The sequence below is a fragment of the Elephantulus edwardii genome, unplaced genomic scaffold, assembly GCF_000299155.1.
Source record: "Elephantulus edwardii isolate Elephantulus edwardi_28Jun2011 unplaced genomic scaffold, EleEdw1.0 scaffold00118, whole genome shotgun sequence".
Taxonomy (NCBI): Eukaryota; Metazoa; Chordata; class Mammalia; order Macroscelidea; family Macroscelididae; genus Elephantulus; species Elephantulus edwardii.
In genome coordinates this window covers 2,538,956-2,564,349 of record NW_006399868.1, presented here as the reverse complement: position 1 = coordinate 2,564,349, position 25,394 = coordinate 2,538,956, and the positions used below count along the sequence as shown (strand labels likewise).

The window sequence follows — 25,394 nt, the reverse complement described above, 5'->3', positions numbered from 1 at the left end:
GCAATAATATTTAAATTAAATTTTAAAGGTAAAGATCAGATTCTCATGGTAGAGGTTGGCATATCTTTCTTAAATGGAATACAAAGTTGTGAATTCTGACTTGTTTTGACATTTCCTTAACCCTATATAGGTTTTCTTCCTAATGACAGCATTTTTTGGAACTGGAAATATAGCGTCAATCAACAGGTAACTGTAATGGAATACAACATATTTACAGAACACAAAAATTATGCAAATTGCAATGCTAAATCTTTGTTACTACCTTGCTTTACACGCTGAATGATATGTTTTGAAGAGTGTTATGTATTATTAGCACACACAGGTCTGTCTCATCTTTTTTGTGGCTTTATAATATTCCTTAATATGATACATAGTTATATTTAATTGAGATATCAGAAAATGAATTTAAAGACCAATATAGTACAATATATATAGTTTTATATTTATATAACAATTTCTAGAACAATCTGCTGCATCAATAGTCTTTTCCAGTTGTAGCACGGCCTCTGATGACCTTGATCTTTCTGTTCTGCCTCCCTAGCTTTGACCTTGCCTCTGTCTATTGCTTTCTGACCGTGTTCAACCGTTTTATGATGGGAGCCCTTATGTTGTGGAAGGTTGGTTTTCTTATTAAGAAAAGAATTAAGGTTTTTGAGCTCATTCTCATGTTAAGATTATGGAACATTTTGGACGAGGAGGACCACAGGTTCGTTGTGACGGGGACTAGTAGCAATGGGGAAAGAAAGCCTCTGACGCCAGTACTGGACTGGAGATGGGGTTCTCTACCCCTGACTGTAGCACAGTAACTCTTTTTATTTTTATGCCCCTTTAACTTTTCAAAGAGGTAAAATGCCTTATTTGGGTTGCCAACCCCATTACAGTCTGGCTGGGACCATCCCGGAGTCTTCTGTGGCTGTAAAGAGTTAGTGGGGAAGACGGCACGTCTCTCTCCTGAGGGCTGACGGGTGGCTTCAAACTGCACAGCTCTCCCTTAGCCTTCAGATACGTCACCTATTATGATACCAGAGCTCTTCATTTGTCCTAGAAAATCCTGTTAAAAGTGACTTAAGCCCCTGCGTCCTCAGAGGAAAAGGTGGTGAAACTCCATCTCAGATACTTTGGGCATGTTGTCAAGAGGGGCCAGTCCTTGGGAAAAGACATCACTCTGGGAAAAACAAAGGGTCCAGAAAAGACCCTCAACACAATAGAATGCCGCAGTGACTGTAACAATAGTCTCAAACATGTCAGGGTTAAGGTTAGGGTTAGGGTTCGGGTTAGGTGAGGATGACATGGGATCAGGCAAGTGTCAGATCCGTTGTTTATAAAGTCACTAGGAGTCGTAGTCAGGCCAGGGGCACCAAAGAACAGCAACAAAGTCCATGGTAAACTGCACTATATAAAATTAGAGACCCAGTGGTGACCTAGAGGCGAGGAGCTGTGCTGCTAACCCAAAGGCATTCCGTTCGAATCCACCCACTGTCTGTGGGAGAACGATGGGCAGTCTCCTCCATGCAATTTATTGCCTCTGAAAACCTGCTGGAGTTATGAGTTGGTTCTGATTTGATGGTACATAATAACAACAATATAAAGTTTTAAAAGTTATTGAAGAAATAAAAAAATGTAAAAAAGTTATTAGAGACATTGAAAATAGTTTTATATGCAAAAATAATATTTTTTTCCAAAATTTTCGAATGTTTCATCTGCCCCTGTCCCATTCTTTTAAACAGATTTTAATCCCCTTCATCCTTGTGATGTGTGCTTTCGAAGCAGTTCAGTTAACCACCCAGTTGCCAGCCAGAAGGTGAGAGGGAAGTTTAAGAAGCTCTTGATACGCCTGCTTTAGGAAATGAGTGTAAACATCCCAGGGTACTTCATGTGATGGCTCTAATGTTACTATCGCAGAGGCTGTTCTTACATGAGTGAGAAATATGTTTCACCTTTTAAACCAGAATTCAGCTGTCATTAGAGGAAGTTAGCTCCTTGGGGCCTCTAGCCGACTAGTACGTATTCTCACCAATAACCTAGTATTAGAATGTTCGTCAAGATGGCCTCGTGGTAAAGAGCTGTGTTGCCAACCCATAGACATGTGGTTCGAATCTGCTAGCAGCTTCATGGGAAAAAGATGGGTAGTCTCCTCCTGTGTGATTTACTGCCTCTAAAAACCTGCTGGAGTGTCAGCTATGGGTCAGTTCCAACTCGAAGGTCCGCAACAACAACAATATGTTAAAACACCCTAGTTGAACATGTTGTTATATGCCATCGAGTCGCCTGCGACTCATAGCGACCCTATGTACAACAGCCCTAAACTCTGTCCTATCCTGTGCCAATCTCACCATCTCTGACACACCCACCCCCACTACCCCAGTCACTGAATCAATTAATCTCATCGAGGGGCTTCCTCTCCTGCGCCGTCCCTCCACCCTCCCAAGCATGATGCCCCTCTCCAAGGACTGGTCCCTCCTTGCAACATGTCCAAAGTAAGTCAGATGAAGCTTCAGAATCCTTGCCTCCAAGGAGCAGCCTGGCTTCACCGTCTCCAGGACATGTGAAATTATTTGGCTTAAAGACATTTTTGTTTAGATATAACCATTGTTATATGTCATCAAGTTGGCGCTGACTCTTTCAACCTAGGATACAGTGAAGTGGAACACTGCCCAGTCCCAGTCCTGTGCCTTCCTCACAATGTCTTTTATCCATGAAGTCATCACAGCAGCCACTGTGTCAACCCATCTCTTTAAGAATTTGTCTCTTTCCTGGTGACTCTGTACACCACCAAGCATGATGTCTTGACCCAGGCTCTGGCCCCTCCTATAACATGTCCAAAGTGCAGGAGGTGAAGTTTCACCATCCTTGCTTCCAAGGAGCATCTTGGCTACACTTCTTCCAAAGCAGATTTGTTTGTTCTTTCTACAGTCCAAAGTGTATTTAGTATTCTTTTCCATTACCATGATCCAAAGTCATCAGTTCATCAATCTTTTGTATTCATGATCTCGTTTTCACAATTGGACAGTGAAAAAGCCAAAGCCAGAAGATTACACCCTGTGTGATTCAGTTTACGTTACATTCTTGACATGACAAAATCAAAGATGCACAGAAAGGATTAGTGGTTACCAGGGAGATCTTTATGGGGAAAGTGGTGGTTGCCTACTAACCAAAGGGTTTAGGGACTCCCTGAGGATAGAGTCCTCCAGAGGTAGGAATCCATCAGTGCCTCCAAGGGAGAACAGTGAGCAGGCTCCTCTTGTGTGATTTGCCACCTCTGAAAACCTTCTGGAGGGTGAGCTGTGAGTTGGTTCCAATTTGATAGCAGTGAGAGAGTATTCTTTGTGTTTCAAATGACGTCTGTCCTGACAGTCTCAGTCTCAGTGCCCTGGCTATCACTTTATAGGTGCTACTGTTGGAAGGCTGGGTGAAGGGATATGGTATGTCCCTATTAGTTCTTGCAACTTCATGTGTGTATACAACGATCTTAGAATTAAAAACTTGATTGAAAAATGATTGTTCATGTTTTTACACTATTGAAAAACTATCACTATGGGAAGTCATCTGTGGCAAAATAGGTCTGTTGAAAGTTCTATTTTCAGAAGAAAATTATTAATCAACACTGTGATATTTGATTATTTTCACTTAATTTTTAATGTGTTTTGGAAAAATGTGTCTGTTGTATTGTACTTAAATTTTGTTTTATTTTCAGCCTTTTTCTCCTTGTTTTTGTTATATCGGACATTATGGCTCTGGTAAGGCTTTATTAAATATTTAATGTAAATGAAAAGGTCAAGATGTTAAATACAGAGCTAATTTAATAAAAATAAATATGACTTTTTATACATGAAACCTTCAGCTATTGAGTTATAAATGTTGACGTAATTTTTATACACACAAATTAATTTCCTTTTATATCCAGCAACTGTTCTTCTTAAAGTGTTGAAAGTCGTATAACTTGATCTTTTTTAATTCATCATTTTGTATTTAGCATTTCATGTTGCATTACATCTGAAATGAACCTTCTTTAGGATATTAATAGAAAAGTTTAGCTTTAGGTAATAAATAACTTTCCCACTTGAAATAGTGATTTTTTGTTAAAAAATCATTCTTTTCAGATTAAACAAGAAGGAAAAGAGAGAGGAAGGCAGAGGAAGGGTGAAAGCTAGGAAGCAGAGGAGGAGGGAGGAAAGAGAGCTTCTCAAGTGAACAGGTGGTACCAGGTGGTAACCAGTATATGAGTTTTGAGTAAGGAGCTAGTACATAGGCTCGTCCATGAAATATTTTACCAACATGTGGAATCTTTTTTTTTAATGTCTGCACACGTGAGAGATCTCCTCAGGTTGATCGTTTGTTCAAAGGCTCCCAGATCTCACTGGAAGAGGTCATACTCACCATTATCATTGATTAGGGCCAAGGAATACTGCTTCCAGTGAGCTGAGGGCGGAAGTGCAGAGGGTTCGGGAAGCACCGGATATGGAACTTGCACTTGGCCTCTTCCTGGGGAGCCAGGTCAGGGTTACAGAGTACCGCTGGCCTGGGAAGCTCCCTGAGCCTTGGGCTTTTATGTGTTATTCTCACTGGGGCTGAGTCACACACTGCCCCGGTGGCCGACAGCTTCTTCAGTGGTAGAACAGACGCTGCTCAGCCCACAGCTACCATTGTGAATTCTAGAGCCTTGATTTATGAGCCTTGGTGGGGCAGTATCAAAGCACTTGGCTGCTAATCCAAAGGTTAGCAATTCAGATCTCCCATCCACACCATAGGAGAAGAAGATGGCATCTAGAAAGAGATAGTGTCGCCAAACCCCTGGGGCATCTCTACTCCTTCACCATCCTCACAGCCTCTGCTCTGCTTAACCTCATTTTTACAATCACAGTATCTGTTCTTCTTGTTGAAAGTCTTAACATTCAAGTTTGATTTATCTGGTTATTCACAAATACTCCTTTTGGATTCATTTAATTGGATGGTTCTAGTCTAGATTTTAGATGACTCATTTTAGTAGAAGTAAACATTTCAATGTACTTTATTTTTTATTAACATCTGAAATGCATGTTCTTAGAGCAACTTTGTTTTTAGATAAAGTCTAAGTTATTTTTAAATAACGGAATCATATATTCCTTTATTTTATAGCATTTTTTCTTCCTAGTCAAGGACTATGGTAGCTGGCTTGACATTGGAACAAGGTATATTATATATTCATATAGTTCTTAAGTATCAAAAAAACCCTCAGTATTTTAGTATATTAGTAGGAACAAAGTGGTTTTGAGGGCACCACGTTATGTGCCATTGAGGACGACTCAGTGGGCTGTGAACAACACATCTGAACCTGTCCTGTCCTGTGCTCGGCTCTTCGTCCCTGACATCCCTGAGCTCATGGCTGCAGTCTCTGTCAGTCCATCTCGTTGAGGGTCTTTCTCTCTTTCACTGACCCTCCATCTTTCCAAGCGTGATATCTCTTTCCAAGGAATAGCCTCTCCTAACAACATGCCCAAAATATGTGAGATAAAGTGTCACCATCCTTGCCTCTAAGGAGCACTCTGGCTGGCTGCATCCTCTCTGAGATACATCTGAGCGTTTTTTTGGCCATCCATGGGTTACTCGCAAGAAACAATTGTTTTAAGCCTCTGAAAATGAGACTTGTCTCTTTCTTCTTGGTGTTGGCATGTTGGCGAGTAGGTTTGGAATGATGTGAGAAGGGAGAGATTGCTAAGGAAAAAGTAGAGGTGTGCAGGTCGTGGGAGAGGAACGACTGGAATCAGAGGTCTCACGGTCTCACACGAGTGTTGTTACTGTGTTCTCCCTGTCTCTGTCTAACAAGAAGCCAACGAAGAAAGAACAAAACATTTTTAGATGACAATGTCCATTGTTAATTTGTGGTGGTGCAATCCATAGGGAGTTAGTTGTGATGCAAACTCAAAGGTCACGTCTGTCTGGCTTTTCAAATCCACAAAGGAAGTGGCGGGGCCTAGTCCCAAGTCAGCCTCATAGAAGCCTTCCAGCTTCCCTGTGGTGCTTCTGGCGTCATACCTTGGCACCCTGTCTGCACTTTTCTTTTGATCCTCATAAGTTGTTATGTGCCTCCAGGCACAGATAGGGTAGGTGTGGGATCTCTCAGTTACCAAAACTTATTTTGAAACTTAAAAATATCTTATTAACGTATAATCAGTTGTTAATTTATCAGTGACTGTACGCTTGCTCGTGTGTGTTCTCTCTGCCTGTAACATGTTTTCTCTTCTCTGCTGTAGCATCAGCCACTACGTGATCGTCATGTCCATTTCCATATTCCTGGTGTTCCTCAACGGCCTGGCCCAGCTGCTCATGACAAAAGAGCTCAGACTGTGTGGAAAGCCCAAAAGCCATCTCATATGATGTTCCGCAGCCGGATCCCATTTCTTATTCTCCTTATAAACTCTGGCATCCCATAAAATCCCATCAACGATTCATTGGGAAGATGGTATTTATAGGGAGCAATAAAGAGTGCGGCCTGCGGGAGAGCAGATGAGTCTGACCTCCACGAACTTCATCAGGCTTGATTGTTCACATCTGTGTAACACAAACCCAGTTCCCAAGAGGTCACACGTGAATCCTGCTCCCATACCTGCTTCTGTTAATTCTCGGCACGTCCCACAACTCTCACTGCTCTGTTGCCAGGTCTGATCATCCTTTGCAGTGGCCGCACAGAACTCACGGAGCCAGACTCCCAGTTACAGGGTTTATTAGGAGCTTAACAGGTGACAGTTGAGGTTGGAAGTAGGCTGCACCTTTTTTGCGTGCATAGCTCCTCAAGCAGGCTCACAGGCCCTTTGCCCTTTAGCCTTTAGATCAGTGTTAAAAAGGTCTCCTAGTCCTTCCAATTATGGCGTCTCCCTCTTAGTCTGAGCTTGGGCAAAGGCTCCTGGCTCCAGCCCTGTGAGGCAGCAGACCCAGGTCAGCTCCGTGTCACACCATCTCTGCTTCTCCACCGCTGCTGTTCTCATCTGACGACGGCAGGAATCTCTGATCCCAAAAGATGCTCACTGCTTTTTCTCCTGCTTATTTCTTCCTGGCAGCAAGATATCTCTTTTCTGTCATGAAACTTGTTCAGTTTAAATCTGATGGGATTGGGAAACAAAACAATCCCACCGTAAGTAGTTTACACCCTTGGTTTGTGTATTCCCACCCAGAAATGTAGCAAGAAGTCAAAGGCAATTGCCAGGGAAAGCTATTAAATAAGGCCACTACCTCATAGATATTCTGTGATCTATTGTTCTGAAGTCACCATGGTCATAGCTGATGGGATCACATCTAACAACAAGTCCGCTAAGTGACATTATTTGGAATTTTGCATTTATTAATTTTTGACAATAAATTCATTTTCTCTAGAGAGGAGCCTAGCACAGCACTCCCCATTTCCGTATTTCCATTAGCAGATAATGGAAATGTCATAGTTTTACTCACAACAACCTGGCCCCTCACCTGTACAGCTTCCATTCTACCGGTCCCCAGACACACCTTACACCCTAGTTTTAGCAGAATGAGGACTCTTTTTATGGTCTTTCTCTTCAAAACCCATGTTGCATGTTGTTATTTGTTAACCTTCCGTCAGTTCAGACTCACGCCAATCTTCGGTATAACACAACCAAACCTCTCCTGGTCTTGTACCATCTTCGTGACTACTTCATTCTAACCATGAGAAAGACAGGCAAATACCAGCACAGGGGCGTTATACAAAATATTACTAAATATACCAATATTGTAAAAACCAAGAAAAATTGAAGATATTGCTACAGCCATGGAGCCCTCACAATTAAATGTGATGTAATTTCCTGGCTGGGATCCTAGAGCAGAAGAAGGAGAACCAATTATACCCTCGAGGTAGGAGAGCTGGTGGCCTAGTAGTAAGAAGCGGTGCTGCAATCCTTAAAGTACACAGTTCAAAACCACCAGCTACTCTGCTGGGGAAGGATGGGCCATTTCCTCTTCTGCCTCTGAAAACCTGCTGGAAGGTCCAAGGATTTGGTTCCAACTCAGTGGCATATAGCAACAGGTAATGTACTAATAAGAATTTATTAGCTATAGCAAAATAAGCCTAATAATATATTAATTGTAGGAGAAACTGAATGGCTAGGCAATTGGAAACACTCTCTGCACTTTACTGTGAATCTAAATGTTTACAAATAAAAATGTTATTTTAAAAGTTAGTTGTAATTTTGTTTTTTAAATTATGCTCAAGCATGTATATACATATTACATATATGTGTACTGTTGTTTTTAGGTACCTTCAACTGGAGTCTGACTCATCGTGATCCTACGAACAACAGATCTAAACGCTGGCCTATCCTGTGCCATCTTCATCATTTCTGACATATTTGAGACCATTGCTGCAGTCACTGTGTCAGTCCATCTCATTAAGGGTCTTCCTGTCTTTTACCTCCCCTCCACTTTTCCAAGCATGATGTCTATTTCCAAGGAATTGTCCCTCCTAGCAATATGCCCAAAATATGTGAGATAAAGCTTTGTCATCTTCAAGTCCAAAGAGCATTATAGCTGTGCTTTCTCTGAAAAAGTTGTTCTTTTGGTAGTCTGTGGGATATTCAATACTCTTCTCCAACACCACAGCTCAAAGGCATCAGTTCTTCTTCTGTCATCTTATTCATTGTCTAGCTCTCAGATGCATATCTGAAAAGACCATCAGGCACACCTTAGTCTTCAAACTGGCATCATTACTCCTCAGTAATTTGGAGAGGTCCCTATGCAATGTGTCTTCTCATCTCCTGACTGCTGATACGAAGGGTGCTGATTGTGGATCCAGGTTAAATAAAAACCAGGAGTTCAGGAATCACCCCTCACATTTTAGCTTAATCTGATACTTCTGCATACATGTGCATTCCTGTTTTTAACTTTGTCTTCCTCTTCCACTGCCCCATCACTCCCTCTTAGCCATGCTAGTGATCTAGTACATATACTAATGCATTTTTTTTCATGATCGAGTTTCTATTAATTGTCATGTTCGACATGAATATTGTGTAGGATCAGCTGTGTGATCGTCTGCCTAGTACTCAGGCAAATTACTGAGGCGCAGGAGAATTCCAGACCTTGTAACTTGTGATAGGCAGATGATACAACCTTGGTTGCTGAATATGAAGAGGACTCCAGGCTCTTGGTGAAAAGCACACTATAGCCTTTGGGATGATTTAGGCCTAACTATAAAACCCAATTCTGCACAATTGGACTAATAGGTCACATCATGATAAATGGAGAAAAGTTGAATACTGTCAATGATTTAATTTATTGGATCCACAATCAAACCCCTTGGGAGCAGTAGTCAAAAAGCAAATGATATATTGCATTAGGCCAACATGCCGCCAAGGACCTCTCAAAGTATTTAAAGAGCTAGAATATCAGTTTATAGACTCATGTTGCTCCTGAGCCAAGCCCTAGTATTTTCAGTTGCTTCATATGCATACGAAAGTTGGGAAATAAATATGAAAAATTGATGCCTTTGAAATGCGGTGTTGACAAAGAATATGAAATATACCATGGATATCTAAAAGAATAAATCTGTATTGCAAGAAGTACAGCCTTAGGGGAGCTCTGGTGACCTAGTGGCAAGGAGCTGCAATTAAAATCCCAGAGGCACACGGTTCGAATCCACCAGATGCTTTGCTGGGGAAGGAGGGACAATCCCCTCCTGTACCAGTCAGATCTGATTTGATGGTACACACACACACACACACACACACACACACACACACACTCACAAAAAGAAGTACAGCCTCTAAGATTTCTCTATAGAGGATGGTGAGAATTCATCTCACATAGTTTGGGGCATAGGATCATGAGGGACCCGCCCTTGGATATCATGCTTCACAACGTGGCGAGCCGTGAAGGAGAGGAAGACCTTCAACGAGATGGATGGCTCTGACCGCGCGGATGAGACGGGCATAGGATGAATGATGTAAGGCTTCTGCGGCACCGAGGGTTGCTATGATGTGAATCCCACCCTAGGGCGCCTTACAACAGGTGACATCAGTATGTGGCGAGCCCATTTATGGTCAGTACATAATTTAATATTTTCTGATGCTATTTTTCCCCCTTTTATTGTGTACCTTCAAGTCGGATCCAACCAGCACAGGAGGAATCTGCCCCTCTGTCTCCAGCAGAGTATCCGGTGGATTTGAACCATGTGTCTTCGGGATTGCAGCGCAGTTTCTTGCCACTAGGGGATGCTATTATTATTATTATTATTTTTTTTTTGTTAAGGATATACTTTTTTTATTTTACTCTGATTTATTTACAAAGTTTGAATACATTGTTTTTCACAAAAGAGCCTTCCCATTTCCTTCATACCATCCACCCATCAAATTGTGTAACCCTATGATTAACACCCTACGTCCCCCCCTCCATCCTCACCCTTATATTTCTACCCTCCACCCTACCTTGCTTGGAATTTACTCCAAAAAAATGAGAACTGAGGTTCAAATGGAAACTTGTTCATAGCAAGTTCATACCAATGTTCATAGCAGCATTATTCACTGTCGCAAGATGATATGCTATTATTTTTAAATAGGGAAAAATGTAATTTTTTTTTAAACCCTAATTTGGTTTTTCTTTTCTCAGGATAAAGACTAAATATAAATTTTTATTGTTGAGTGCTGTCAAGTCAGATTCAATCTACAAATGATTGTCCAGTGGGTTTTCAGAGGCAGTTAATAGCACAGGAGCAGATTACCCATCCTTCTCCCACTGAGCAGAGGGCGGATTCGAACCTCCTAGCGTTGTGAATGCAGTACAGCTTCTTCCACCAGGCCACTAGAGCTCCCTTAATACGACTAGGTAATACTTATTATTAATAGATCATGGGATGACCTCTTCCTGAGGGTCAGTGTTAAATTAAATTTTACTTGCTTCTAAGAGTCATTTCATTATTATATTTAATAATAATTTTTATCTGAATATTTACACTATTGTCTCCAGCACAGAATAGGTTTTTTAAAGGCGTCTTTTTATTCTTCTCCTTTCAATTTTTGGTTGTACTTTGAAAGTTTACAAAACAAATTGAGCCCATTTAATCACTCATGAGATTTTTGAAGCTTCCCCCAGCCTCAGAGCGATGATTGACAGCTTAGGTCCCGGCTCCAAAGGAAAAGCTGCAGGGAACTTGTGACTGATTGGTGGGTGAAGCCAGGGGGTGGGGCTAGCGTCTTGGCACTTGGAGTATCACGAGGACAGGGGTGAACAGGTAGCAGTTGGGGGCGGACCTTGGTTAGGAAACTGCTTGGTGGCCGCTTAGACTACCTTTGGCTGTTGTTTCCAAAGCAGTAGGAGCGCTTTTACAGGTAATGTGCATGCTATTAGGAGGGGCTATTCCTTGGGGAGGGCAGCATGCTTGGAAAGGTGGAGAATCCGCGAAGGAGAGGAAGACTGTGAACCAGATGGACCGACAGTGACTGCAGCAGTGGGCTCAAGTGTGTCAGATAATGAGGATGGCGCCGAACAGGACGGGGGCACATCCACTGTTCACAGGGTCGTAATTGACTCGATGACACCTAACGACAACATCAACAAATGAAAATGAAGTTCTTCAGTCTACATGTAGTTATCAAAATATTTTAAAAAACCACATGATTATGTAAAAATGTATAAAATTTAATTTTATCCTCTTTCTGATTTTTTCTTCAAGAGTAATTAGCCACGCTTGGCATGCTACTGTTCTTGGTTGTGGGGCTGCTGGTCCATCTTGTGTTCTTCGCCTCCATCTTTGACATTTACTTCACGTCTCCTTTGGTCCATGGGATGACCCCTCAGCTTACCCCGCTGCCTCCTCCAGCTAAAAGACTGGTGTTGTTTGTTGCTGACGGCCTGCGAGCAGATGCACTTTATAAACTCGATGAAGATGGACGTTCTCATGCCCCCTTTATCAGGTGAGCACGTCAGCTGGTGCAGAGCTGTCTCTTGAGAATGTTGTCCTGACTTCAAGTGCACAGTAAGATAGCCTGCTAATTGTTCTCAAAAAGGGAGCAAGGCTGAAGGCTGAGAAAGAGACATTTACCACGGGCTTATGGATTGACACTATAATCTTTCCTCTTAGATATTTTTTTCTCCAGTTGTGGAAAATGACATCAGGTGGATTGAAATAAGTGGCTTAACTGCATAGACTAACATACCCTGGACTAACCTGGATCAGACCTAGTATATTAACTTCTTCTTTTTAAAAAACCCAACAAAAAGCATCTTAACCTTTCTTAATATTGAAAGATAAATACTGAAATGAAAGTGTCAATGATTAAAATAGTGTTTAGCTAGAAACTAAAGACATCAATTCAAAATATAACCATCTATAAAAAGTAGTAAACATTTCCAATTCTATGTCCTGTTAAACTTTGGCTTCAGATAAGTAATTTTGGAAAGAAAGGGTAAAAAAAAGGTTTTAGTTTTGTGACTTTTGAAGTACTACAAGCCGCTGTTTTTCTGATTTCTGATTATTAACAAGTGCCTCAGAACCTACGTGTATTCAGTTACAGGAGTGTCCAGGGTATCATCCATTTAAACAGTGTCTTTCTACAAATACATCTATGGTTCCTAACCCCTGAAGTTTATGATGTTAAAAATTGAGGTTAGGGAGCTCTGGTGGCCTAGTGCCAAGAAGCTGCATGCAATCCCAGAGGTACGCGGTTTGAATCCACCAGATGCTCTGCTGGAGAAGGAGGGGCAATCTCCTCCTGTACCAGTCAGATCGGATTTGACAGTACACACACATACACAAAGTAAAAAAAACAAATTGAGGTTCATGTAATGGTTCATAATAACAAAAGAGTGCTACTTTGTGACGTGCATCAAAACTATTATTACTTTTCTTTGCTAAATGGCCTCTATATTCTTCAAGTCTATTGTCTTGAGGGCCCTGGAATTCATTATTACTGTATTATTATGCTAAAGATATTTTAGTGTATCTACAAGTGTTCCATTAATTTTTTATGCAGAGATGTTATTGTTATGTACTGTCAAGTCACTTGCGACTCATAGCGACCCTATGCACAACAGCTCTGAACCCTGCTCTATCCTGAGCCAACTTTACTATCTCCGGCACACCTACTCCCATTACTCCAGTCACTTAGACATTCTGTCTTATCGAGGGTCTTTCCATCTTGTGCTGGCCCTCCAACCTCCTGAGCATAATGTTCCTCTCCAAGGACTGATGCCACCTTGCAACATGCCCAAAGTATGTCAGATGGAGCTTCAGAATCCTAGTCTCCAAGGGGAAGCCTGGTTTCACCCTCTCAAGGATGAGCTTGTTTGTTCTCTTAGCAGTCCATAGTATGTCTATTCAGTACTCTTCTCCAGCACCACAGCTCAAAGGTATCAATTCTCCTATCATTCCCAGTCCAGATTTCTGCTATGTATACTAAATACTGAGATAATTTGATTAACTGACATTTGATATAACTGTTCCTAACTGTACCAAATTATATACAAGTTCAATTTAAAGAAAGTTTTAGGAACAGAATTAATTCATAATCTAGGAACTGTTTACAAGTAGTATGTGTTCACACAACATCCAAATCATAATATATGCTATTTCAGAGAAATAAAATACATATAGAATAGAAATGGATGTTAAACAATGTATTACTGTAAATTCCTGTCTGTCAAGATGCTGTTGTAGAAAGTTTAGAAATCAAATTTATGTAGAAATGTATCTAAAATATTCTGTCCTCGTCCTTCCCACCTGCCATCACTATTCTTCAGCCTTTGCCTGTTTTGTCTTTATAGTAACTTACCATTGACATGACATACGATTCACCAGTGTAAAGAATCTAACTCAGTGGTTTTTACTGCATTCACATTTGTACAGCCTTCTCACAGTCAACTTGAGAGCACTTTAACCACCAACCTAAGAGATGCATGTTCCTTGGAAATCAACACCTTAACTTTGTGAAAATTTCACACCAAAACAGAAGTAGAAAGGATTATACAAAGCGCATCTGTGTACCCTCAACTCTAATTGCTTTCCTTCTTCTTTTTAAACTTTGTCTTATGATCTGCAGGGACGCTGGCACCCAAGGTGACTGCCTCCATGTGATTATCCATATGCATTCTCTTCTGTGGGGTGGATTCCTCAGCTCTCCTTTCCAGGCCTCTTTGTCCTTTTCACTTCTTGCCTTTTGAGCTTTATCCCTGGGCAGATGCTGCCCTTGTGATCTTGGGGGGCCAATGATTCCAAGGACTAAGGACCTCCTTCCTGCTATTGGTAACTTTTTGACATGTTTGCTTTCTCTCTGGCTCTACATCTATATTCATGAGCACATATTATACTTTCTATTTGCTGACAATTTGAAAGCAACAAATCATGATGCTTCACCACTGAAAAATTTTACCTGTATCTTTTTTCCCATTAAATTAATTTATTTATTTTTCATTTCAATGAACATCTACAGAGATTTTGGAATTCCATTCATTCATTGTTGCACCCTAATCCCCGCACCCCCCTCTTCCTTCCCCCTCCCCCCTTCCCCCCTTAGCTCCTCTCCTTAAAAAGCAAAAGAAAAACTCCCTCACTTGTACACAATCCCCCCCGCACTTCCCCCAACCCCACCCCAACCCCAAATATAATCCACTCTGCAACCCTCATTCCGTACTCTTACTACCTGTATCTTTTTGTAAAATTAATTTTCATGAAAGTTTACAGAGACTTAGGGTTTCCAGTCATTCATTGTTGCACTTTTCTCCCTGCCCACACCCTCCTCCACCTGTACCTTTTAAGAACAGGGATGTTCTCTCATGTGGTCACAATATCATCACATGAAATTAATTTAACTTGGCTGCAGTGATATTGTATATTTTGTCTTGAGGTAACAGTCTAGTCTCAGTACTTTGTGGCTTACAACAGCAATAGTACATTTTGTCTCGGAACTTCTGCGGACTTGGGGGAGGTCTTTGTGGTCTCACCTGGGCTGCCACGTTCGGCTGATGAGAAGGCTGGGACTGGCTCAGGTGGAATTTGAAAGATTCCTTTCTTTTTCGGTTTTGACTCTAATATTCTTCTGGGATAATATTACTTTTCTGAATCCGCCTAAGAACATTTAATCGTGTTAATCCTCTATTTTAATGTCTTTTAGGAATATCATAATGCATGAAGGCAGCTGGGGGATCTCTCACACCCGTGTGCCAACAGAGTCTAGGCCCGGGCACGTGGCCTTGATCGCTGGATTTTATGAAGATGTCCGTGCTGTTCTCAAAGGTATTTTGTTGTTTGAACAAATTTATTAAGGAAAATTAGTGTCTAAACATTGCCTCCTTCAAGTATTGAAGATCCCATGAACTGTCCAAAGAGCAAATAATGTCTTGAAGAAAGTGAAGCCAGCGTGCTCTTTGGAGACAAAAATGAAGATGCTTCATCTCACATACTTTGGGCAAGTTGCTAGGAGAGGTTGTTCTTTGTGGAGGGATAACATGCTTGGAAAGGTGGAGCGTCAGTGAAAGAGAGGAAGACCTGCAGCCAGATAGATTGACACAGTGACTGCAGGAATGGGCTCAAGTGTCAGAACTGATGACAGCAGCACAGGATAGGACAGGTTTCAGATCGGTTGTTCATAGAATTGCTAAGAATTGTGCTCAACTTGACAGCACCTGACAACAACAATAAACCTAGCAAAAGGACATTTAAGATGCAACTATTGTTCCCTCCTTGCTCATAACAAAGAAGAGGAAAGGGAAGCAAAGATGCATTTAAACAACCTAAATAACTAATGGTCCATGCAAACTTTTATGACACTGAGATCCTGGAAAACTAGGTGAAGGACACCTCCCACTGCTGGTCCCTTTCAAAGAGATCACAGTAGGAGATCATAGAAATGGGGGGAAAGATCAAAGAAGTGGGGGAAAACATGGAACAAAAATGAAAAAACAAAAACATCAGCTTTACTGGATCCAACTAAAACTGATGGGACCCTTGAGAACATGCACACTTTAAACCCGGAATGAAACTACCCGTGGGTTGCCTTTCAGCCAAACAATGGTCAAGCCTGTAAGTGGAACAGTTACACCAGAGCGGCTTTCACTCCTTAGAGTTGTCAATCATGCAGGGTTCAAAGAGCAGCAAATCAGCCACAGGTAGGACAGAAGGGCTGATGGCAATGAGTCAGAGGGAGGAAGTGAAAAGCATGGGCTTACACTGTGGATATTGTAATTAATATTATAAAATGTGTATGAATGGCTGGATGGCAAATCCATTAGTATTATAAGCTTTCACTGAAATCACTGCTTAAGTTAAAAAAAAGATTGCCCTGCTCACTTTAGCAGCACATATCCTAAAACTGGAGTGATACAGAGGAGATTAGCATGGCTTCTGCACAAGGAAAACACACAGATTCATGAAATGTTCCATATTTTTTGGAGAGCACTATGCTGAGTGAATGAACTCAGTCTCGTAAGGACAAATACTGCATAAGACCATTACTGTAAAAAGAAGGGGAACTAGTGAAACGTGTGGGGACTGAAGGGGAGAAGGGGTGGGAGCAGAGGGGTGAGAATGGATAGGGGCAGAACCACAAGGTTACACAGTTTGGTGGGTAGAAGGGGGTGGAGGAAATGGGGAGGACCTGGCGGGGACCTGAAAAGATTGGGTAATGATGGGCAAGGTCCAGTTGTGATTGTTTTTATAAAACACGGTGCATGGGAACGATTGTATGAAAAACAACATGAATAAAGAATAGTGTGAAACACAATATATATATGAACTTTGTGAGCCAACCAATATGAAATAAATAAAGAAAAAAAATTACAGCCAAGAAAACATGTTGAGGTATGAACAGTTCTCCTCTAACCCAGGGGGTGGCAATGAATGAAACAGACTCCACAGCGCTCTACAACATAGCAACAATGCTAAATTACAACTCACATTTAAAAGAAGTGAACTTTGAGGTACTTCAGATAAGAATATCTTATTCATACGAATAAAACATATGAAGGACATTATCATCCCATTTACAAAACAAAACCAAAACAAAGCAAAACAAAAAAACCACAAACCAGAAAGCAAAACTGAACAAAATTTAAAAAAAACCCAAAACTAGGCAAAAAGTTATTTCATTTGTCCAAATTCTAGTTTAGATTGGATTACAGTTCTATTAAGTGGTCACTGAATACAATTAACTGTTAACTACTAGTTGTTAAAAATGTGGTTTCCTGAAAACATGGTTTTTCTCACCCAAGAATTCATGATATTTCTAGGTATTGCCCTCCACATTTCAAAAGAAATGCTAGGTTTTTGGTATGTATAAATGAAGTAGTATTAGTTTTGACTCTACCATAGACCTAAAATAATAAAGCATTATTTTAAGAATACTTTTTATGGGTTGCCACACATATGTATGCATTTTCATATGTTTTAAACTTTTCCCTCTCAATTACCTAAAGGTTGGAAGGAAAATCCTGTAGAATTTGACTCGCTTTTTAATGAAAGCAAATACACATGGAGCTGGGGAGAACTTTGTATTCTCTCTCTGTTTGCCAAACGTAAGTATCATTTATTGTGTTTCTTCATGTAGTTGTTAAAATTGATATTTTTTTCCACATTATGTAAGTACTGTATTTTATTGATTTTTGAAGTGTGTGTTTTCACATTTTGCTATCTCTAAAACTGGAGTATATATTAATATTACAATGGATGTAATCTTGGTTTTAATTGGCAATGTTTTTTACTGCTTAGTTGTACTTGAAATATTGACAAATGGCACAGAGGCATTTCCTGGATTACAAATATCAAACTTAAATACAACCCATATTTAGAAATCAACCCTAGTACAGCATATTCACTAAAAAGTCAAGGTATATACAACAGACAGTAAAAACAGGCTCATCAAAACATTGCAATTGTTGTTACCCTATTGTTGAAAGATATGGTCGAGGATTAGGAAATGTTTCTTTAATGTTCTTTTGGGCGTAGAAAGACACACTAACTACTAAGACAGACAGTTGAACAGTTGATGTTTGTTATGCTGTTTGTTGTTCTTTGCGTTGAATCGGAACCACTCAGCTGACCCTCCAACAGGTTTTCAGAGGTTGTAAATCACACAGGAGGAGATTGCCCGTTTCCAAGGAGCAACTGTTCAATTTAAACTTCCTAACCAATAGACCACTGACCTGAACATGTAACAGTTCTGACTAACATTCACATTTGTCTTAAAGTTAGATTTAGAAATGGAGCTTGTTTGTAATCTGGGAACTACTAGTGATTAACAGTCATTTAGATTCAGTGACCTCTTAATGGAACTGTAATCCAATCTAAACTATAATTTATTTGGACAAATGAAATAACTTTTTGCCTAGTTTTGGGGTTTTTTTTGTTGTTGTCAGTTTTGTTTTGCTTTCTGGTTTGTGGGTTTTGTTTTGTAAATGGGATGATAATAATAGTGTTACTCTCCTAGGTGTATTTGGAAGATAAAAGTAATTAATATGAAATATTTAACTAAGTACTTATTAACCTACATTGTCCAGACATAGTCACTGTGATGATATTGATGTCTGATGATTATACTTTTATAAGTTATTTAAGAAGCTGGTAGATATTCTTATTAATTGAAGATTTTAAAGTTAAGATTTATATTTTGATTCTTATTTTATCAATTTAGGATAACAGAATTTGGATTTAGTGTTTATTTGCACTAATTACCAATTGGTACCAGATTACAATTTTGCAATTAAATTATCTTTTTATTGGGAGCAAAATGGTTGAGCATTTCACTAAGTAGGCAAATCTGGCAAAATGTTGGTAGAACACAGGATCCTTGATTTGTCCCTTCATGTTTCAACCTCTTAAATTCTGTTTGGCAACTGACATAACCAGTAACCAAAGACAGAAGAACCTTTTTCTCTGAAAACCATTTTTGCAGAAATAACAAAATAGTCCCTTTAAGACATTGGTCACTTACTCTGAGAGTATTGCGTTCTTCTTCTTCATCCTTATTTAGTTTTTTCTAGATATCTAGGGATGTTTTCTTTTTGCTTCCTAAATGTGTATGCCGATAAACTGAAATGGATGTATAGAAGGAAGGGTTTTTTGGCTATATATTATGCTGTCCACAAGTGTGAGACATTTTTTTGTTGGTGTTCATTTGACCATCTACAAAGCATTTCCTAGTTCAAATGTGGGAATGGTAAATGTAATTTTTTTTTTATTTTTTTATTTATTTTTTAAAATTTTTTTTAAGATGTTGTAGCAACCAGTGACAAATTGTAGTTAGTATGGAGTGGTAATTTATAATGTGTCCTAAAAACAAAATGCAGAACCTTAAGTCTGATATTCATAGAACACTGTTGTACTGACTTCAGACTATTTGTTGTTTGTATCCCTTCTTCTGGGTTTTGTTTTGTTTGTTTTAAAAAGCATTTTAGCTTTAGGATGATTGGTGCTGATAAAAGGAAGCATACAATTGCTATGATTTACCCTTTTCATTTCTTTCTGCAACTGATGGACCAAGACAATTACTTGAGCCAGAGACAGCCCAATAGAATGTTCTGATTCTTGTGAACTAGAAAACCTAGTCAAGTCTAACGTAGGTGGGAAATGGGAACGAGGGTGAGCAGTGGAGGAATGAAGCTGATTCGTATATTCATTGGTCTCTTCAATCTGTGAGAGGAGTCCCGGTAGCGTAGTAGATTAAGTGGTGGGCTGCTGACTTATAAAGTGGAAGTGAGACTGCCTGCTCCTGTTAACATTTACAAACACATAAACTGCACAGCAGTCAATACTCTTCACTAACCCCACAACTCCAAAGCATCAGTTATTCTTTGGTCTTCCTTATTTGTCATCTAACTTTCAGATCCATAGGAAGCAATCAAAAAGACCATGATTTCCATCAGGTGCACCTTCATCTTTAAACTGACATCCTATGGACTGATGAAAGAACAAGCCTGTCTTTCTTTGCAACCAGAGGGCTTCTAAGAAGCAAAGGTGGAATTGGCTCACACACTTTGAGCATTTTGTCAGGAGGGACCAGCCCTTGGGGAAAAAATATCATGTTTGGAAAGGTAGTGTATCAGTGAAGGAGAGGAGGACCCCCAATGAGATAGGTGAACCCAGTGAGTACAGCCATAGGTGTAAGCATGACAGAGATTGTGAGGACAGTGCGGGACAGGGCAAGGTTCAGATCTGTTGTTTATTGGGTCACTTTGAGTCATGGGCGACTGGACAGTAGCCCTCAGGAGCAGCACATGCAATGGAGGGTCTCCATGAGTTGGAGTTGACTTCATGGCGGTTTGGTTTACAGTCTCTTTACGGACCCTGCTGGTACCATAATGAAAGTGGACGGTGGCTAACTAAAAAGTTAACTCTGCAGTGTCATAAACAACAGCACAGTCTGCATAAAGAAAAGAAAATGTGATGTCCTGGGGGATAGACCAAGAAAACATCTGTTGTCACAGGGTAAAAACTGGATGCATTCTTACCGTGCTGAGTCAGAAACGAAAAGTTACAGAATTCACAAATGGCTGAAAGACCATCAAAGGAGGTATCAGAAGTGGGATATCTAGAAAGGAGAAATTGGCAGCAATAGGTCCTAAATATGTAAACGTGACTTCATGATTGACAAGAGGAACATGCCATTCAGTTTAGTTCTGGGTGGTCTCAGGATAGTGAAGACAGGGCAAGATTTTCTGATAACTCATTCTTTCTCAGTCATGTCTGTTTCTAGAGGTTCATTGTAAAGATTTATCCACAGTATTGTATCTTAAGATCTTTGAGAATAAGCTATACATGGTCCCTCTATTTGTTTATAATGACAAGGATCCTTTGGGAATAGATTTAGTATCCTACATAGGCCAGGCTTCAAAGCAAAGGAATATTGTCCTTGGAAAAACATATCATGCTGATGTTGTTGTTGTTAAGTGCCGTCGAGTCGCAGGACTCATAGCGACCCTATGAAGGAGAGTCCTTGACGATTGGGTGCCTTTCATCCTCTCTCCAAGTTCATAGGGTTTCCGGAGGCAAGCTATTATGGAAGTGGATGCTACTCCTCCTTCCACGCTTGTTTAATCGGGGAGCTCCACCCCACTCTCAGTCCGCATTGGGTAGCCAACCATTAATGCATTTGACACATCAGTATCACAGTGTTCAGCCTCACAGAAACCAAAAGTGACTGCTGTATGGCGACTTGTACACCAGGGCTACACGACCTAGATGAATGTCTGAACACAAACAATGAAAGACAGGCCCAAGGGCCAAGGATTGAAAGTCACCCACCTTTGGCTTGGTAACATCGTTTTCTCTTGACTGGGCCTGCTGATCGGCCTCTCTCTCTCTCTCTCTCTCTCTCTCTCTCTCAACACCAAGTTTCTAGGGGCTAACTGCCGTGGAAAGCAGTGTCTATAAGCCAATGCAGATTCGAGATTTTTGTTCAGACTTTTTACCATGGAGTTAAGTCTCTAGATTGAGCTATTTGGATACAAACCAAGTGCCTCTGCTTTTATATTCTCATATAGCCGAGGAGCGATGCAGCACTTTACTTTCATAAAGACTTAAAACATTGGCAATCCTGTGGGGAGCAGTTCTACTGTGTACTTTAGGGTTGCTGTGAGTCAGAATGGAGCCGACAGCAGATGAGTCATTCTATTTGGTAATAAGCAGTATGTATTCCTCTGTCTTAAAGAAAAAAATATATTCTGTGAATAAGAAAAATTAAATATTAAAATTTTCTTCTTGCTTTAGGTAACTTTGTAAACCAAAATATCTTCTCTTTTAGATAGCAATACCAACTCAGGGAGCTCTGTTGGCCTTGCACTGGTAACCCAAAGGTTACACCTCTTTGGTGGTTCAAATCCACCAGCTGCATAGCATGGCCTATGTCACTTAATAGGCACTAAATGGATGTTTGTAATTCTCTAATCAGTCTCTCCCCTGAGAAGAGCACTCTTTGAGCGCCTTGAGAAAACTTTTGGTTACTCACAAAATCTCTAAATGACTCTCTCTCATTTTATGACAACCTAAAATACTGTAAAAAAATGTTATTTTCCCAAATTTCCTTTTCAGGTACTAATAGAGAGCATATTTATACATGCAGTTACGACATTGAAGGAGGAGAGAATTTTAATTCCAGTGGCGAAGGAACTCTGGATTCCTGGGTCATGTTAAGGTGCATGTTATTGTTTGGTTTTCTACAATGTACATATTTGTAACTTAAAGTACCAGAAATATAATTATTAACAAACTTAAAGAGTTTAGTGGTTTCTTTTTACTTGGTGGTCATCTTTGCATAGATTTGAAAGTAATATGTTTGAAGCAAAATGTTTTGAAAATAAGAGAATTCTGACTGAGAAATCACATTTTATAATACTCAGTAATGTAGAATGTTAAATGTTTTTCAAAAAGTACCCTTTGAAGTATTTGTTTCTAACAATAGAAAGAATCCTACCCTGGGGGTCACATTCCATTCTTTGTTTAGTTACTGTATGGAAACCTTCTTGATCTCTGGATGGATAGTGACAATTATCTTATTTTCCCTGCAAAGCAATAAGCATCTGTATCCTTGAAAATGATGGATATTGGCTTTCTTCTTTCCACCAATCAGTGAATCATCTCCGAATCACAACTTCTAATTTATCCGCTGTGAGAAGCTTTCGTCATCTTTTAATGATTGCTTTTATTGCTAGTGCCTTCAGATTGCTTGGTGAACTCTTTTTAAAATGAAAAATGGAACTTTTAATTTTTTTTTTAGAAAATATATACTTTATTTGGTTTTAAAAGGTTTGAACATATTCTTTTTTTTAAAAAAATTTCCATTTATTCATTGTTACACATTTTCCTCCCTGTTCCCTCTGCCCCCAATTGGTGGACTTTTCCATAATGTACCCATTCCATTTATTTGTGATTTTTATTGCTGTTGTTGTTTGCTGTCAATCAGGCGCTGCCTCTTGGTGCTCCCATCTGCAAGAGAAAAAAAAAAATCCCCTGCCCTGTACATTACGAGTATGGTCCTCAGTATTTATCTTTTTTTTTTTGCCTTTTAAAATCATGATATTCTCTTAATAGTGTGTGTCAGAGATGATGAGCAGGCACAGGATAGGACAAGATTAAGATCTTTTGCTCGTAGAGTTACTCTGAGCCACCTTCAGTTCAACAGCAGCTAATAATTATGACTGTAAAGCTGGGTTCGAGTGTCTCAGATGATGATGCTGGGAGAAGACAGGGAAGGGTTCAGGTCTTTTGCTCCTAGGGTCATATGACATTGTTCTTTATGGAGTTTATCGGCTTCTCTAACCCTTATTTGGTGTAACTATGCAGGTGGGTGGGACTATGTGAATGGGGCGTGTTGGCCTCTCCACAAGGATTTTGGCTATCCACCATTCCATGCGGAGACTGACCAGTCTCAACAATCTACAAGAGGATTGTCTAGTCTCACCAATAAATTGAAAGCTGCAGAGAGAGTAATTCTTCTCCAAACAGAAGAAATGGAATTCTTCGTCTAGCTAGAGAAGAGAGACCTGGTGAAATGTAGGATATACTTTGGGACAACAGCAGCAGAAATGGCTGAATTGGATGGAGTATTAGATAGGAAATGAGACTTTTGGAGGTTGGAGAGCACCCAATATTGGCAGAACTAAGAACTCAGGAATACTTAGAGACATGAGGTTTGCGACTGAGATGCCTGTGTGCATGTTTTGGGAGCTGTCTTGATTATAAGAGAAATTAAAACCTTTTGATTTTCCCAATATAGTTCTGTATGGTCTGTGAGCTATCATATCAGAATGAAAAGAAGCAGCACTGCAATCCCAAAAGCACATGGTTCGAATCCACCAGCTGCTCCACTGGAGAAGGATGGACAGTCTTCTCCTTTGGGATTAACAGCCTCTGAAAATCTACTGGAAGGTCAACTATGGGTCGGTCCCAACTTAATACAACAAAGCAGTCAATGTTGGTGTTGAGATGAGAATAAAGAGGTATGGGAATGTGGGGACATGTCTGACCTCCTGGGAATTGGTTTTATGTTATTGATGCTGTGGCTGGGGACAGTTTCCATGTGTGAAGTGGATAGAGGTCGGATGTGGAATATATGGCCAACCCATACAGCCCGTGCTCTTTTTACATCATAGAGTTGTAGTTGACTACACAGATCTTAACAACAACACTAATGATCTTGAACATTTCTTCATGTGTGTTGGCCATCTGAATGTTGTCTTTGGTGAAGTGTCTTCCATGTCCTTTGTCCATTTTCTAATTGAGTTGTTTTTCTTTTTCTTGTTGAAGTTTTGGAGCTTTCTGAGATGGTCCCTTGTCAGGTATGTCATTGGCAAATAGTTTCCCTAATCTGTAGGTTCTCTTTTAAATCTTTTGGAAAAGTGTTGAGATGAGCACAAGGATTTAATTTTTAGGAGATCCTTCTCCTGTACTTTACCATCTGCTGACTGTGCATTTTCAGTTGTATTTGACAATATATTTGTGTCATACATTGGTCTCCTAAGCTTGCTCCAACTTATTATCTGTTGTTCTTTATACTTTTTGGTTCTATGCCAAAGTTCTTGATTAATCTTGAGTTAGTTTTTGTATATTGTGTGAGGTATGGGTGTTGTTTCAGTTTTCTGCAAATAGGTATCCAGTTTTGCCAGTACTATTTAGACATCTCTAAAATTTAAATACCTATCCTCTGGAGTAGCTAGTGTCTCTAATGGTGTCATAGATAGAGTTTTAAATTATACAATTATATATTTTTTAACATTTACATGAATGATAATATAGTATTTCAAATTACTGAAATACCTTTACTGAAAAGATAAACATGCATTTGTGTTTAAATGTACATCTTTTATAATTGGATACATTGATGTAAGCAATAGAATAGCATGGCACAGCTTTTTGACTTAATTTTAAAATACTCTTTATGAGTACTTTCTTCTAAGTTCATGTATAGAGGGAACAGAGTGAATCTTTTTGTCTTAGGAGAACTTTAATTTCAGTTTATCTTTAGGAAGTTAATATAATAGTTTTTGAATGACATTTCATTAAATGCACATTTTATTACACAATGGTAAGAACAGTCTAGCTAAAGCAAAAGAAAGAAAATATTATGATTATTTTTAATATTCTATATGAGAAATCACAGTTGATCTTGGATAGAAGCAGAAAAAACAAGAAGTGACCCATCTCTGAATATATTTAAAAATTATATTGCCTTCTCAAGCTGGTACTACCATTACTATTTTATCTTTGACTTTTGCTATGTACTCCTTTATTTTACTACATTTTATTAACTTAAATATGGAATGAACAATGTATGTTGTTGTTATGTGCCTTTGAGTCGCTTGGCACTCATAGCGACCCTATATACAACAGCCTATGTACAACCCTGCTCTATCCTGTGCCAATCGCACTGCCTGACACACCCATCCCGATTACCCCAGTCACTGAATCAATCCACCTCATAGAGGGTCTTCCCCTC

The 25,394-nt window shown here is 39.8% G+C and overlaps 2 protein-coding genes across 2 annotated transcripts in view; both read left to right on the top strand.

Annotated features, from left to right (window-relative positions):
• Positions 1-6,354, top strand: part of PIGN (phosphatidylinositol glycan anchor biosynthesis, class N) — a 60,427-nt gene extending 54,073 nt beyond the window's left edge. The window contains exons 23-28 of the mRNA XM_006892728.1: positions 131-186; positions 542-617; positions 1,728-1,801; positions 3,695-3,737; positions 5,116-5,168; positions 6,231-6,354. Of these exons, the coding sequence (XP_006892790.1) occupies positions 131-186; positions 542-617; positions 1,728-1,801; positions 3,695-3,737; positions 5,116-5,168; positions 6,231-6,354 (426 nt within the window). The remainder of the gene's footprint in view (positions 1-130; positions 187-541; positions 618-1,727; positions 1,802-3,694; positions 3,738-5,115; positions 5,169-6,230) is intronic.
• Positions 6,355-11,667: 5,313 nt separating this feature from the next.
• LOC102854309 (GPI ethanolamine phosphate transferase 1-like) overlaps positions 11,668-25,394 on the top strand; it is a 60,387-nt gene continuing 46,660 nt past the window's right edge. The window contains exons 1-5 of the mRNA XM_006892754.1: positions 11,668-11,888; positions 15,084-15,205; positions 17,383-17,481; positions 21,992-22,094; positions 23,153-23,159. Coding sequence (XP_006892816.1) covers positions 11,668-11,888; positions 15,084-15,205; positions 17,383-17,481; positions 21,992-22,094; positions 23,153-23,159 — 552 coding nt within the window. The remainder of the gene's footprint in view (positions 11,889-15,083; positions 15,206-17,382; positions 17,482-21,991; positions 22,095-23,152; positions 23,160-25,394) is intronic.